The sequence below is a fragment of the Geotrypetes seraphini genome, chromosome 3 (genome assembly GCF_902459505.1).
Source record: "Geotrypetes seraphini chromosome 3, aGeoSer1.1, whole genome shotgun sequence".
Classification (NCBI taxonomy): domain Eukaryota; kingdom Metazoa; phylum Chordata; class Amphibia; order Gymnophiona; family Dermophiidae; genus Geotrypetes; species Geotrypetes seraphini.
The window spans coordinates 363,514,150-363,530,742 of NC_047086.1; the positions used below are offsets into that span (position 1 = coordinate 363,514,150).

The 16,593-nt window shown below is 41.8% G+C and overlaps 1 protein-coding gene and 1 pseudogene across 1 annotated transcript in view; both read right to left on the minus strand.

Moving 5' to 3' along the window:
* Positions 1 to 4,507: 4,507 nt before the first annotated feature.
* Positions 4,508 to 16,593, minus strand: part of LOC117357291 (kinesin-like protein KIF28P) — a 114,842-nt gene continuing 102,756 nt past the window's right edge. Inside the window, exons 21-23 of the mRNA XM_033937659.1 lie at positions 14,373 to 14,523; positions 11,355 to 11,560; positions 4,508 to 5,192 (exon numbers count right to left, since the gene is read on the minus strand). Coding sequence (XP_033793550.1) covers positions 5,022 to 5,192; positions 11,355 to 11,560; positions 14,373 to 14,523 — 528 coding nt within the window. The 3' untranslated portion in view covers positions 4,508 to 5,021. The remainder of the gene's footprint in view (positions 5,193 to 11,354; positions 11,561 to 14,372; positions 14,524 to 16,593) is intronic.
* Positions 4,893 to 4,992, minus strand: LOC117358331 (annotated as a pseudogene).

Genomic DNA, 16,593 nt, shown 5'->3' on the forward strand with positions numbered 1-16,593 from the left:
GGAGGGAGGGGCTTCGAAACCGCACACTACTACTGAAAGGGGTTAGCAGCGCTGTACATGTTAACATACAATACCGTAATATTCCGTGGAGACGTGGAGTCAAAGTCTGCTTATTTTTGTAATTAAATTAGTTGACCCGGAGTTTAGGGTCGGGTTCTTTAGGCTTTTTTTTTCTAGGTAGATCTTATCCCTAGATGAAGACAAAAGTTTTGCCCAGAAAAAAGAAAAAAAAACCCAACAACTTGCAAGTAAACATCTCCAAAGATTCAGATGTTGCTTCCCAATTCCTTTAAATCCGATGTTAGTGGCATTTTTAGTAAAATAACTAACTTGCTAATCACACAGGCATAAGGAGTAACACCAGCTCCACAGTGTAGCAGAACGTGTTTATTCTGTCCTACCCTAGCTAGGATTACCATTTGTATATTTATTTTAAAAATTTCTATACTGTTTATACCTAAACGGTTTACATAATCTTACATACATTATTCTATAAAACAAATAAAATTAGACAAACATGAACAAATAAGCCTCAGAATATCTATCTATCTATATATAAAAGGGGGAGGGGGAGGGTGTTCTAGCCTAACTCTAAAACGCTTGGAGAGATTTCAACCAAACTTGGTATATTGGTGTAAGATGCCTCCAAGGAAACATAAGGCATTTGGCCAAGTGCAATCAAAGGCTAATGAAAATGAAACAACAGAGTCGACAAGGAACTCCCAAGGACAGGAGTTTTCAGGCTGGCTCAGATGAATACTGACACTCCCACTGCCATTTAAGTCCAAGTTCAGCCCCATTGAGAGGACCATTCTTGCTGCTGAGATTGGGATAAATAAATATCAGGGCAACACCAGGTCAACTGTTCAACTATAAAAATGAAAGCCAAAAGGCTTATACAAAGAATCAAAGGAAAATTCTTCAACAAGCAGTAATAATCATAGAGGATCAGTATCTAGAAAAAGGCATTTACAAATAACTGCGTTTTAAGTAATTTTCTAAAGCTGCCCTTGTCACATTTTCATAATTGGTTGACAAGTATTAAGTTCCACAGTAAAACCCCTGCACAACAGAAGGTCGTTTACTGGTCTCAACATATTTTGGATTAACAATTGTTTGTTTCAGAATGAAGAGATCTATTTGGTAAATAATTGGTCATCATACTCTTAAATAATTCAGGTATAATGCCATACAAGAATTGATGACACATCATTATCAAGGCTCCAATAAAAGGAGAACATATTGAGACATCCGGGTTTTACTCCAGATGTCTCTTATCTGTCCTCCTTACTTCTTTACGTGGAGATGATGCGGTATATAAACTTAAGGTTTAGTTTAGTTTACTTTCAATGGAAGTAAAACCCAGATATCTCAATCAGTCCTTTTTTTTCTGGTAACCCCAGCACCTAACTTCATGTGCAACTTTCTTTAAATTCATCTTTTTAGTTTCTCACAACTGTTGCTCTATGTTATTTATATGCATTTTTGCTTATGTCCTATGCTTGTCTATTAAAATGCTTTATTGTGTATTGTGTCAATATTGTAATGCAGCATGCTATGCCATACATTTGCTGTTATTTGACTACTTTTACTGCTGCAATTGTCCATTGCCTATGATTGACTTATTCTTGCTATATGCTGCCTTGAGTGAATTTCTTGGAAAAGGTGATAAATCCTTATTTAAAAAAGTGCAGTAAAGTTTTTAACTTTACCAGACATCTGAATTTCCACGGACATCTGAATTTCTCCTTCTGAGGACATGTCCGGAGGGCCGGATGGCTTTTCAAAACCCGGCATTTTGCCTGGATTTTGAAAAACTGTGTCAGGCAGGGAGGAAGTCTGCGCATGCACGGCCATCATGCACGCATGATGCTATCATGTAGTGTCAAGCGCATGCACAGACTTCCTGTCCAACAAGAGCAGGCAGCAGTGGGCAGGCACAGCTGATTGGCAGCCAGAAGAAAATTAAGTGGCCTCCTCATCCAATGGCAGCAAGAAACACATTCATCAAATATAGTCATATGCTGTTGCAGGATAAGCATTTCCTGCTGCTGGACAAGGAGGCTACTCAGTGGAAGATCGCAGCTGCCCAGCAGGAATGTGGGAGAAAATCCCCAAAGTCGGAGACTTGGCAGGTCTGTTGTGGGGAGGCTCACAAGCAGAGTTCATTTACCATGGTAGTAAGCAACTTGTGGGTTTGTTATACAGCAGGCTGGCGACTCCCATGGTAAATCAAAGTTCAGTAAAAGCTTATTTTTTACTGCATTTTGATAACTTCTCCCCTAAGTGTAGCAGCTATATAGGAACCATGCTGTATTTCAACTAAAGGTTAAATAAATAAACAAAATAGAAAAACAGTGACATACCACAATGAGCCACTAATTGCCATCAATATAAATTAACATCTATAATGGAAATTATTTTTGACTGATGCAAAAATTCTAACATCCATGGATATAATCCTGCTTAGCCACCTGCACAGTCACCCCTGGAAATCTTGGCCCTCCCCACTATTTCCAGATAGGACCTTCTCTTCTCTTCCCAGAAGCTTCAATAAATCTCTGTCTCCTAAATGACAAATTCCAAATATCTCTGTGTGAGACAAGTCCTAGGATCAGACTACCTTTCCCTCAGTCCTTGGGAGTCTCCAGCTTGGAACTTGGGAACTCAGCTCCTTAAAGTCACCTACCTGTCTCCTGCACCTCTCTCTTTAAGGGGAGAAAAATGTCCCTATCTTACTTCTCTTCAGAAAACTCCTCTGGCCTCCGTCTTCTTGGATTAGATGGGTGGATCTCAACCCAGTCCTCAGGCAGTCAGGTCTTGAGGATATTCAAAATAAATGTGCATGAGATTGATTTGTATACGGTGAATATCTTCAGAATCTGACTGGCTGGGAGTATCCCAAAGACTAGATTGAGAAGCATTAGATTAGATCATTGGCCAGGTCACAAACACTAATGTTGGTATAATGGCTGTTTTAGCCAAAGACAAATAACTTTGTCCTTGGCTCCTCCAAATTTTGTCATGCTGTGTGCTCTACTTTCCCAAGTCAGGGTACCCTTCAGTACAAAGATATTGTTGAACACATAAATATGATGTCATATGCTTGACCTTGAAGACCTTTTCCTCTGATTGTATAGCCTGTGTTAAGTGTGTTACTGTGAATCAGCTTCCTAAAGCAAGGTCTTTATTCATAATTGTTAGTATAGGAATTCTTGTAGGAGCAGTACTTGGCAGAGTTATCTGCAGTATTAGTGAACAATTTGTTTAATCCTTTAATTGGCAGATGGTGAACGAGAACAACAGTTCCAAGGAACAGGCATTTGGAGATGCAGATCTCCCATAAGAGCCATAGAAGACATGTTGCTTCTGAGCAACAATGCCAAATAAAGGGTTAAACATTTACGTTGGAATTATGTACTGCCCAAAACAGGATGTCTCTCTTGCAAGTGGAAATAGAACTGGGAGGACATAATAAAATATCCATGCTTGTGATGCAGGTGTGATTTCTGCTACTTTTTACCAAATACTAGCAGAAATGACGCCTACATTGCAGATGTGAACATTTACACTGCTCTCCTAGCTCTATTTCCACTTGCCTGAAAAAGCATCCTGGTTTTGGCAGGATATAATACCAATATAAATATTTAAACAAACTGTTTGCTAATAGATATTATGCCTTCAGAATCTGGTATAACATTTGCATACTTGCCACACAAGATAGGCAGCCTGTTTACCTTCAATGGCACCAACTACGGTAGTGGCTGGTTTTAGGCCACATGATGAAAAAATTCCAGAAGAAGAGATCTGCTGGGCATCTATAATGACAACATTGGGTTTTGGTCCCCTCCAAAATAGCAGCACCCGTTCAAAGGCTGGCAGGGATGCCAAAGCCCTGCCAGTCAGAGTACTACGGCTCGAGCCACCCCCACCCCCCTCTCCCTAGTATTTCAAGAGCGAAGGAATTGGGGGCAGCCTGCTTTCAGCCTCCGATGCCCGCACTCCACACATCCTCAATTCATGCACAAACTGAGTATGCTCAAGGAGTATCAGTGATGGCAGCTGGAAACATGCTGCCAACCTCTTTGCTCCTTAGGCATAACAAGGAAGAGGGGGCAGCTCAGGCAGTGTATCTCTTTGGCTGGTGGGGCTTTGGTATCACCCTAGCAAAGATATGATTTTTAATGGGGGGAGGGGTAGAGTACAAATGTGTGCCCTCCCAGTTCATCTCTGAGATACTAGTAAATGTACTGCTGGTTACGCCCCTGGACTGAACTAAAGCAGGCTGAGAGGTGATACAAAATAGGGAGGGGGAGAGAATTCCTTGTAGGTTGTAATTGTTAATCTGAAAAGTCAATGATGAAAAGAACATAAGCTAGTACTAATGTTAAGTCTTTATTGGTTTGAGCCTAATTTGAGGGACACTACAGCATAGCCTCTAGGAAGTCTCCAACTACAGAGTACTCAGCATTATTTTATATACATTTGAAAAACAAAAAAAGGAACAAAATGTATTTGACACCAATTACAGCATTCCAGATTGGTTCATGCCTATGGTTTGGAGGTCTAACCATCTGCAGGGTCTCTTTTTACACATGATCTTCTCTTTGTAGTAAGTAATGCCTTCACAAACATTTACCTTGAGTTCTGCACATACTAGCTTCTTTCAAGCTAGTTAAATTTTTATTTTTTTATAATTCTACTCTATAAAATATTTTAACCCCTTCATTTACTTTCACACAACTGAATGCTCATAGAGCCAGATCCCAACTGTACAGGAAACCCAAAAGGAGGAGGAAACTTCCAGGTTAAAAAAAATAATTCCAAAACCAATCTAAACACATGCAGAGGTTTATTTAAAAGCAGCTTGGTTGTTTTTTGTTTGTTTTCGTAATATGGTGGAACGCTTCACAAATTTGCGTGTCATCCTTGCGCAGGGGCCATGCTAATTTTCTCTATTGTTTAAAAAAAAAAGCAGCTTGTTTTAACAAAAATTCAACCCCCCTCCCTCCCCGTACACATTAAATGCTTGAAGATTTAGAACAGGCCATGCTTTCCCTTTTCTTCTTAATTATGGTGGCCACATCATTTTTTAGCTTGCTGATACAGGATTCGAGTTGTTGCCAAAAGTCTTTGAATGCTTGGGACTGTTTATCTATAAATATATGCAATAGTTGTACATTTTCTTCTTCCTGTAAAAATGAATACAATTAAAAATGAGTCTCAACATCTTCCGCAGATACAACAATGTGACCCAAATAAAGGGGCCTCTAATTCTGGACCTAGCTGAGACTAGCTGGGATATCTTCATTAGAGCTCACAGTCAATTTCTGAGATGAGTGAGGAGCCCTAGAGGATCACTTGACATGGAATGACAATAGAATATGAGAATGTGTTCAGCATTTTATGCACTAGTTTCTCCGTTTTATTTGGCTTTATCCAAGAAAACACTCTTAGAGCTCCTTTTACTAAATTAAACTAAACTTTACGTTTATATACCGCATCATCTCCACGGATGTGGAGCTCGGCACGGTTTACAAGAACTTAAATATAGGAAGAGAAGGAAAAGGTTTACATGAACTTAAATATAGGAAGAGAAGAATAAGGGTAGAGTTGCGTACAGGGGGGAAGAGTGAATTACATTTTAGTGAAAAGCCAAGTTTTCAGTTGCTTATGGAATAATTGGAGGGAGCCCAGGTTCCGCAGCAGGATAGTAAGATCATTCCAAAGCCCTGTGATTTTGAAAAGGAGGGATTTTCCCAATTTACCAGCATAGAGAATACCATGTAGAGAGGGGAAGGATAGTTTATATCTTTGGGCGGGTCTGGTGGAGTCAGGACTCGAGGAGTTATAAGATAGTGGGATTAGGGGAGGAAGGATGCAAAGTAGCGTTAGGCTTTTTTTTTGTGGCAGGCCTGTAGTGGGCTGGGAAGGAAGGAAGAAGGGCTGGGTGCAAGGCAGGGCACTTGAATATAACCCTCCCCCCCAACACACACACACAATTTATATTCAAGTCAACTTTTTTCTTCCTTTTGGGAGGAAAAAGGTTACCTTATTAACTTTGGCACAAGCAACCCCCAACTTACTGCCCATGTCGGCTTCAGCATCATTTCTTAGGTGCGGTTCCCAGAAGTGATATCAGAAAGAACGCTGAAGACAATGCAGGCAGCAAGTTGGTGGCTGCTCGTGCCAAATTTAAAAGGGAAGGAGAGGAGTGGAAGGGGGAGCAGAGAGGAGAAGGAGGAGGAGGAGGGTTGCTGGCACCCCGAGCAAAATGGTGTCCAAGGTGAATTGCCCCCCTTACTACGCCACTGAGTGCAAGGCTTTAATCACCAGAGGGTTAGGTTTATTTTTGGACACAGCTGTTGTCTGTGTTTTGTGTGTGTGTGAGACCTGCTCCTATGGAAAGGACACAGCTGTTAGGTGCAAGACACACACACACAAGCAGCTCCTATTCAAGCTACTGACAGCTCTAGACTTGCTGGAAAATTTTGACACTGCCCCCCCCAGCAGTCCCTGCTGTGCATTACATGGAGTGTTCATTTTAATACGTTTGAGCTCCTTGTAATGCATTTGCATAGGATTCTCAGTGGCTGCTACTGCGATCTGTAAAAGCCCCCAAGAACCCTTTTGTGCATCAGAAGCTGAGCTAACTTGCAAGTAAGACTGGCTACAACCAGTCTTACTTCCACGGCAAGCTTTTGAGCATCAGGGACTGATTGCTGTTTATCCCTAGTTTGGTCATTTTGCTATGGTTATGCTGTGAACAAAATCTGTAAGTTTATGCCAAGCTGTACTTGCTCTACATATAGAAACATAGAAATGTGATGGCAGATAAAGGCCAAAAGGCTCATCCAGTCTGTCCATCAACAGCAGTGGTCTCAAACTCAAACCCTTTGCAGGGCCACATTTTGGATTTATAGGTACTTGGAGGGCCTCAGAAAAAAAAATAGGCAATGTCTTATTAAAGAAATGACAATTTTGCATGAGGTAGAACTCTTTATAGTTTATAAATCTTTCCTTTTGGCTAAGTCTTAATAATAATATTGTCATTTATAGCCAAAGAGACATATGATCAAGAAACTGTTTTAGTTTACTTTTGTGATTATGATAAACATTCCGAGGGCCTCAAAATAGTACCTGGCGGGCCGCATGTGGCATGCGGAATGACCACTGATCCACAGCATCCACAATCTCCTTCTCTTCCTATTGGCTAAGGCTCTTTACACCTGCATTGTGATGTCATAGAGCTTCATGGTTATAGAAATATGATGGCAGATAAAGGCCAAATGGCCCATCCAGTCTGCCCATCCACAACATCCACTTTCTCATCCTTTCCTTAAGAGATCCCATGTGCCTGTCCCACTCTTGAGTCCTTGCTTCTACCACCTCTACCGGGAGCCTATTCTCTACCACCCTTTCTGTAAAAAAGTATTTCCTTACATTACTCCTGAGTAGGGTTACCAGACGTCCGGATTTCCACGGACATGTCCTCCTTTTAAGGACATGTCTGGGGGTCTGGATGGCCTTTCAAAACCCAGCACTTTGTCCGGGTTTTGAAAGGCTTGGAACAAATCACTGTCGGGCAGGAGCGCATCCACGCATGCACGGACAGCATGCGATGACCTCATGAGAGCAGGCAGCAGGGGGGAAGAGCTAGGGTGGGACTGGGGCACAAAGAGGTGGGGATGGGTGAAACTGGGCAGGCCTGGGGGTGGTCTAGAGGTCCGGATTTTCCTAATAGAAAATCTGGTAACCCTACTCCTGAGACTATCACCTCTTAACTCCATCCTATACTGGATAAGTGCACAAACTGTAAGAAGATATTCAGAGATATAACTGGTTAAAGAGCCCTTTTACTAAAGTGCGATAAAATCCGGGCTTAACATTTTTTAATGTGGGACTTTCTCACACACTAAGTCCAAATTTAATGCAGCATGTAGGGTTTTTTGTAATATTTTATTTCAGGTCTTATGCTAATTTTGACATTAAGGTGCAGGACCAGCATCATTAACTTAGGAGCACTTAGTGCCAGATTCTGTAAATGGCACCTAAGTTAGGCACAGACATTGAGGATGCCTAGCAACGCCTAACTAAAATCTACTTGCAACTCAAATTGTCGTAGGCCCCCTTTTATCAAGCAGTGTTAGGGTTTTTTAATCGCCAGCCACTGCGGTAAAAACTCAGACACTCATAGAATTCCTAAAAACATCGGAGCTTTTACCAAAGTGGCCGGCGATAAAAAACCATAACACAGCCCGATAAAAGGGGGCCTTAGCTTAAATGGCGTGGAATATTTTTTGGGGTGAGAGGGTGTTTAGCCCCGCTGACTGCCCTGGGGTCAGAGTCCAGACCCTGGGGGAATCATGTGTAATCTTTTGTTCCCTTTTTGGGACTGCATCCCTCTCCCTGCTTGTAGGGTAACCGGGGGGTGGGGGCGGGTGATTTGGAAGAGATTTCTGGGGTTTCTGGGTGGGTATAATTGACACACAATTTAGCGGATATCCCGCCTCTGTTTGCTGTCTTTTGTATGCAAATTATTTTCCTTTGGTTCCGCCAGTTTTCTGTCAATAAAAATTGTTTACACTCTAAATGGCGTGGAATTGACCACGCCATTGATGTTAATTGAAATTTTTTTCCACACATCCTGAAATTTCTCAAAATATCCCCGTTGTAATGCAATAAACCTTTCCATTTTGTAGATATGACATAAACAAAATATTGTAAAAATTAATTGAAATTGTTTCCCTTATATTTATCAATTTAAGGTGTAGGGAGGGGGGAATTCTCTTAATACATGTTTTATATAATGGAATATATGGGTGGGAGGGATGGGAAAGGGGAAGGGATAAGAATTTATATGATGTACCAATGATTATTTGTAAGTGATGTACTTATTGTTAATGTGAATGAATATATTTAACCCTTAATGTAATTTTGAAAATGAATAAAGAATTAAAAAAAAAAAAAGAATTTTTTTTTTTTAAAATGATGAAAACAAAAACAAAAACTGTGGATACAGATGTTCTGGAGATAATTCAGCTTGTCTGCGGTGTTCTTTGCTCACACATCTAAAGACAATAGACTGTTTACAGTCCAATTCTTTATATGTGAGTTTGCAAACCACTGGACCCCTGAGGAAGGCGTGTTCGCCAAAACACGGACCGTGTAGGGTCCGGGTGGATTTTTATCACTATATTTTTTAGCATTGTACTTTTTAAATTTAATTTTCATGGTTTTATATGTCAGTGTTTAATAAATTATCTCCAGAACATCTGTATCCACAGTTTTTGTTTTCATCAGTGGATTGTTTTCACTGTGGATCATCGGGTCTCCCCATTTTTTTTGTTTAAAAAAATGATACAATTACAAGTTCTGCATGGAACTCAGAGCAGCGCCAAGCAACACCTAAGTCCAAGGACCCTCTGATGTCTAACAATGCCTAACTGAAAAGTAGGCATGGTTAGGGGCGTAGATAGAGAGCGAGATAGAGAGCGAGACCAGAAGGCTTTGAGCATGCGCAAATGCTCAAAGCCTAGTCCAGCCCGGCGCAGGAAGAAGGAGGATCTCTCCTGCACCGCACCGCCCAGCCCAGCCCAAACCAACAAGGGAGGATCTTCGGGCACTGGCACTGGCACGTCCTGTGCATTGGTGCTGGTGCCGGTGCCCAATCGGGTAAGAGATGTTTGGTGCTGGGGGATGTAGGATCGCGGGGGAGGGGGGGTGACGCGAGCGGGGGGGGAGGATGCCGGTTCGCAGGGGGGATGCCGATCGGATTGAAAAAAAAAGTTGTAAAACGCGCTCACGCGTATAACGCGCAAGGTTATGCACGGTTTGTAAAATCGTGTATAACGCGTGCGTTATATGCGTGAAAATACGGTAATCATTGCACACAATCATAGCCAAATCTCCAAAACATGAATAATGTGAAAAAAAAATATGAAAGAGCTCTTTTTACTTAGGTTGACAAAATCAGGGCTCTGACATGGACCATGTTTTGACGCCTGCTTCAGGGAACCCGATGCAAAGGTTTGACCAAGAAACTTCAATCTTTTAAAAGTGTCTTCAGTTAGAAAATGTCTCTACCCATTACATGCCCCCTCTGAAAACATTTTTTAAAAACTGATAATGTGCTTGTTAGTGTACAACAGGCAAAATACTGCAAAGCACTTTAATGCATTTTTGCCGTAGCCTGTTTACCAGTTTTGCATGCTAACTGTGCATTAAGCTTAACACCCTTTAAGAAAAGGACCCATAGTTAGTGCTATTGAATATAGCTGGTTAAAGTTAATTAGAGGTCTTATCCATTTATCATAGATCTGCTTATTTTATAATCAGCTAATCAGATAAATCATTGACTCCAAAATGTTTTTATATAAGGTCATAGTCTCAGCAAATGAATCTGGTATAATTTGACCATTAAACTATAACATTTATAATTCAATCCATAGGCAGCGGAACGCTGCTTTGTTTTGGGGGGTCAGGAGCTCCGCCCTAGTGCACGACCTCTCAATAGCTCCCGAGTCCCCCACCCACCTGCTTTAGTTTTAAATCTTCAGCAGCCACTGTGCAGTGTCCACGTGTAAGCCTGCCCCCAGAAGTAGAATGAAGGGTTCCGGGGTAGGCCTGCTGTTTGACGCTGCGCAGTGGATGTCTGAAGATTTAAGCATAACACCGGGAGAAGGGTGGGTGGGAGAGCTAAAAACAGTAGCTGAAAATTTTTGGGGAGGCCATGGCCCATGTGGCCTTCCCCATTCCGACGTCTATAAATCAATCCTTCAAAGGTTAAGTTGGAGAAGATTACATTACAGATTTCTATTCCGCCATTACCTTTCGGTTCAAAGCGGATTACAAAAAGAGTTATGGAAGAAGGATTACAACTTTAGATCAGAGAAGGTTTCCAAGAGAGGGAAAAGTAGGATCTGGGGTTAGGGAGGGGATAGTAAGAGGGGGGTTAAGCTTTATCATGGTATTAAGCTTTATTAAGGGATTTCTTGAAGAGTATAGTTTTTATTTCCTTTCTGAACATCTTGTAGTCTGGGGTTGTTGTCAACAGGTTGGAGACTTGGTTGTCTATCTTCGCTGCCTGAGTGGCCAGTAGATGAAGTACATGTGAAATTGACAACTAGAGATTTTTTTTATTTTTTAAATTTGCCAAAGCTAGTACTAATACCATTATTAAGGAGTGCCACCTCTGCTTCTGAAAAAATAAACAGTTTAGTCCCATCCTATTGCAAATGTACTGTAGAAGATAATTTCATTTATTAAAATATATGCTATCTTCCAAAAATAAAACCCATACTCTGCAGTAAAACAGAACAGAATTGCCTTGCAACAGCCTAACCGTCACTTACTGGAGGTCTGGAGTATCTCAGCCTCACAACATTTCCGCGGATTGTGTTCATACTCTGGTAGAAAACCTTGAGAGCTTTTGCAAAGTCAGCATCGTAGCTTGTTCGGTGATTGCAGGCCTGGCTGGTTTTCTTTGAGGAAAAGGGAGACTGGCTAGTTCTCACAGCTAAGTTTACACCACAAAGTGATTTGGTTAAGTTGTTGCTACCTAAGGCAAAATAAATTGGACACAACATTAATCATTTTAATACTTGCTAGACAGTTATTGCCATTCGTATTTAAAAAAAAAAAAAAAAATGGGAGAGAGGGGAAGAAATGCTCTCATGGAGAGAAAACTTATCAAAACCAGAAAAACCTAAATTTTGATTGAGTTTGATTCCAATATCTGTTTCACTGTCTCCTCCTTCTTTCCACCCTCAGCTCATTTTCCTTTTGAGAGCTGGTACAAACTTTATTTCAGAGAACCATGAGTAAAGCATGCCAGCAGACTGTTTTGAACATTACCCCCTTTATGCAAACTTAGATGACAAAAATAACTTTGCAAACAATTAAAAAAAAATTGGGAATTAATTTGCATATTAGACACCCTTAAATCCAAATGCTCAAAATTAGTGTCTGTTCAATAAACAGCTATATTTAAACCAAAAAAAATGAAAATGAAAACCTAAATAAAGTAGGTTTTAGGAATAAAGAAAAATGTTTTTCCTCTCTAATGATTGCCTGGGATTTGAACCCTAAACTTTACTCCATATTTCTTGGTCATACTATGAAAAGAAAATATGTATCTTCTGTTCAAATACAGTGAAAGAAAACTTACATTAACAAACCTCTGTTTCCATTTGACCCCCCCTCCCCCTACTGTTTAGAGGGCCAATGTTCAGAACCTAATGCTAGTGTTAGAGCTGATTATTTTTATTTATTTAAAAAAATTTCTACACTGCTTAAACTTAGGTGGTTTTAAAAAAACATACACGATATAAAGACAATGCATCCTACAACTAAAATCAAGTTGTCTTAACATCTGCACTTCTATCAATCTGACAATCCTATTACATACATGCATCAACAAATAGCTGTGTCTTCAATAATTTCAAAGACGTAATTAACCTGGCAAGACATTCCATAGTTTCACCCCAGCTACCGTATTGATAATAAAGAGGCTCTAGTATCTGCATAGTGTGCTTTTAACTCACTAACCACTGCCAACCTCATCCCGCTTTCTGATCTCAAAGCTCTTCCTGGTCGATATATGTAAAACATCTCCTGAAAACACACTGGCGCAACATACCGTATTTTTCACTCCATAAAACACACTTTTTTTCCACCCAAAAGTGGGTGGAAATGTCAGCACGTCTTATGCAGCGAAGGTACTTTTTTTTTTAAACACCCCACCCTGACCCCAACATACCTTTTCAAATGCCTGCGCCCAATACTGCTCTCCCTAGCGTCGGTGAACGCCTGGCTGTCTCAAGGTCCTTTGGAAGCCTCCTCTCACTCTCACCCACGGTGTCCAGATCCAGGGTCCTGCTGGGGCCCTTGTGATGGGCGGGGCCTTACCTCCAAGCTGTTTCCTAACCCAGCGAGAGAGGTCATCTTCCACGCTGTGACCGCCGCTGACATAATTACAGCAGCCTGCAGAGCAAACTTAACAGGCTGCCATTGGTCTCCAAAGCACGTTGCCTCTGCCGCGGTCCCGCCCCTGATGTCAGAGGAGGGGTGGGACCATGGCAGAGGCAACGTACTTTGGAGACTAATGGCAGCCTGCTAAGTTCGCTTTGCAGGCTGCCGTAATTAGGTCAGCAGTGGTCACAGTGGGGAAGACGACCTCTCTTGCTGGGTCAGGAAGCAGCTTGGAGGTAAGGCCACGGCTGTCGCGAGGGCCCCGGCGGGACACTGAATCTGGACACCGGGGAGGGGGGGGGTGAGAGTGAGAGAAGGCTTCCAAAGGACCTTGAGGAGGGGCAGAAAAAGAGACCTGAAGGCAAGGCAGATGCTGGACTAAAGGGGGTAGAGAGGGGAAACACACTCAAAATGTTAGAAGGATGAGAGAGAGAGGGAAAAACCTGAAACAAAAGGGAGGCAGAAGAGAGGGGGCAGATGTTAGACTTGGGGGTGTATAGAGGGAAGAGAGAGAGACTGCAGGAAGATGGAAAGATTCTGGACCAGGGAGAGAGGAAGGAAGGAGAGAAAGTCCTGGAAGAAAGGAGAACAAATGCTGGACATGGGGATGGGATGGGGGGTTGTAAGCAGAAGAAAGACACTTGAAACAAAGGGGAGGCAAAAGAGAGATGGCCAGATGTTGGACTTGGGGGTATATAGAGGGAAGAAAGAGAGAGAGACTACAGAGAGGTGGAAAGATTCTGGACCAGAGAGGGAGGGAGGAAAGAGAGAAAGAGAGAGAGAAGCAGAGAAAGACCTGAAAGAAAGGAGAACAAATGCTGGACATGGGGATGGGATAGGGGGTTGCAAGCAGAAGAAAGACAGAGAGAAAGAGACCTGGCTCCAAAGGGGCTGAGGCTGGATTGTAAAAGAAATGTTGGAAGTCCAACCAGAAACTAATTAAATCACCAGACAACAAAGATAGGAAAAATGAGAGAGATTTGCATACAATGGAAGTGACAGGCATGCAAATCTGCTCCATGCATATTCATTAGGGCTAGCCTGAAAACCCGATTGGCCTGGTGGTCCTCCAGGACAGGGTTGGGAACCACTGATGTTACTATGTTCAGCCCTTTTGGACCTAAAGTGGCCCTGGCTTAGAAATTAATGAAGACCATAGATGGTTATAGTGACCCTGAGTCTGAGTCTCTGACTGGGCAGAGGTAACCATTAAGCCTTCACATTAAAATACTACTAGGTACAAAGAAACAATGTCATTCAAGTGTAAAACTAAATGTTCAAATTACATACGCATTTAATTGAACTAGTTTGCTATTATCAACAGCTGTTTTCAGCAAGTTCAAAATATATTGTGTATCAGTTTTGGGAGAAGGGTGCCACTGAAACCTCTAGTTACTTACTTCCAGGTTCTCCTCTATGAAATTTCTTCAGTGTATCCTTGAGAAACACATTCTCTTCTCTTAGAGCTCGGTTAATGTCCCTGAGAAGCTCGGTTTCTTGTTCTAACTTCAGCAGTTTGAGGTACAGCTCTGAAAGTGGTCTGTCTGCGTCCTACAAACAATGCAGGTATCAGCTTGACGACTTGTCAATAACAATCTCAAGGTGTGTGAAATAGAAACGAACATTTCTGAGATGGGCACAGCAAAAAGAATGAAAACTGCAGTAATAAGATGAGCCCATCCCACTGAGTCCTATTGTGTAGCTGAAGTTTTGATTTGCATATATTTACGGTACTTCTGTCTAACAATGACTACTGCTACTATTTATCACTTCTATAGCGCTGAAGGGCGTACGTAGCGCTGCACATTTTGACATTTATAGATGGTCCCTACGCGAAAAAGCTTACAATCTAACTTGGACAGACAGACATGACAATAAGAACTCTCGCAGAATTCATCTGTTCGCCTTCCCCTCCCTAAAATCATGTCACCTCAAAAGGTTCCTTGACAAAACCTTCTCCTTCCAGGCAGCCAAACTAAACTCATGGCTCGCCCAAATTGTACTTGACGCCCCCCACCTACCTTGACTTCAGAAAAAAAATCAAAACTCACTTATTCCACGGACAGAACCCCTAACTCACCCTCTCACTACTTCAACTCCCATCAATACACGTGAATCTCCACCTTCCCCTATTATTGTACCCACCAAACCAATTAACTTCAATGACCGGTATTTCATGTAAATAAAATTTTACCTTCCTATTGTACACTATTGTATATTCCTGTCAACTTCAATGACCTGTACATTCCTAAAATGTTAATTCCAATGTTTTCATCATTTGTAATCTTAATTAATTGCTGTGAACCGCCTAGAACTCTCTGGGTATGGCGGTATACAAAATAAAGTTATTATTATTATTATTACGTAGGGTTGGGGAAGCAGAACCCAAGGTGAGAAGAATTCCTATGAGTGTCGGAACAGGGCACAGCATTATGCACGCTGGCTGGCGCTAAAAACCTCTTCCACGCTTTTGTAAAAGGGGGGGGGGAAGTTAGGTTCCACTCATGTCCAGTCCAGGCCCTATGGAGGCAATTCTATAACTTGACACCAAGATGTATGTGCCATTAGGGCATGGTTAGCTCCAGTTCTATACTGGCACTTAGATGCATCTAAATTGTTATAGAATACCACTGCAAAGCCACACTGGCATGCCATAGTGTAGGCACACTACGCTTTATAACACGTCAATGGCTAGTGTAAGTTGGCACACTTAAGTGTGCGCAACTGGCAGTAGTCTATAAGTTAGGGGTAGGGAACTCCGGTCCTCGAGCGCCGTATTCCAGTCGGGTTTTCAGGATTTCCCCAATGAATATGCATTGAAAGCAGTGCATACAAATAGATCTCATGCATATTCATTGGGGAAATCCTGAAAACCCGACTGGAATATGGCGCTCGAGGACCGGAGTTCCCTACCCCTGCTATAAGTCATATGCATCTGTTGATAACAGCCTGCCTGTGCCCTACCCCCCTCCCCTCGTAGTTGTGCACTAACCTCCAATATTCAGCACTGTTTAACCAGCAAGGAATGGCTCCTGGCTGGTTAAATAGCGTTTTGCTGGCTAACCACTAATGTTTAGCAGAAGATAGTCAGTTATCGCCACTGAATATTCACGGTTAGTGGCTAGCCACTAACTGACTATGTCCCACAATTTATCTGGCTAGCTTTGAATAGTCAGAACTGGTCAGTTAAGTTTGCGGGTAAATCAGACCACATCAATAGCAGTCCCTTCTTTGACTGCTATTAACTTAGCTGGCCAGCACTGAATATTTGCTTAGCAAGTTAGAACTGGCTAACCTACCCCACCCCCCTTCTCGGATATTTAATGCCAGTCCCTGGAAATACCTGGCATTAAATATTCAGATTGAGCGGACAGCACAGTGCTGAAAAATCATCTGGTAAATAACTTTAAAAGCCTAAGAAAATCAACAATTACTCCTGGCAGAATTCTGTGCAAAAAATTTGAAAATTCTGCAACATTTGAATTTCCCCTCATAAGGCATGAAATCCCTTGTTGCCTTTTCCCGACCTTCCTCATACTCCAGCTTCTTCAGTTCCTTCTCTCACTCCAACTATAGTTCTGTCTCCTTCTAAATCCCAAGATGACCAATAATCCTGTCTGC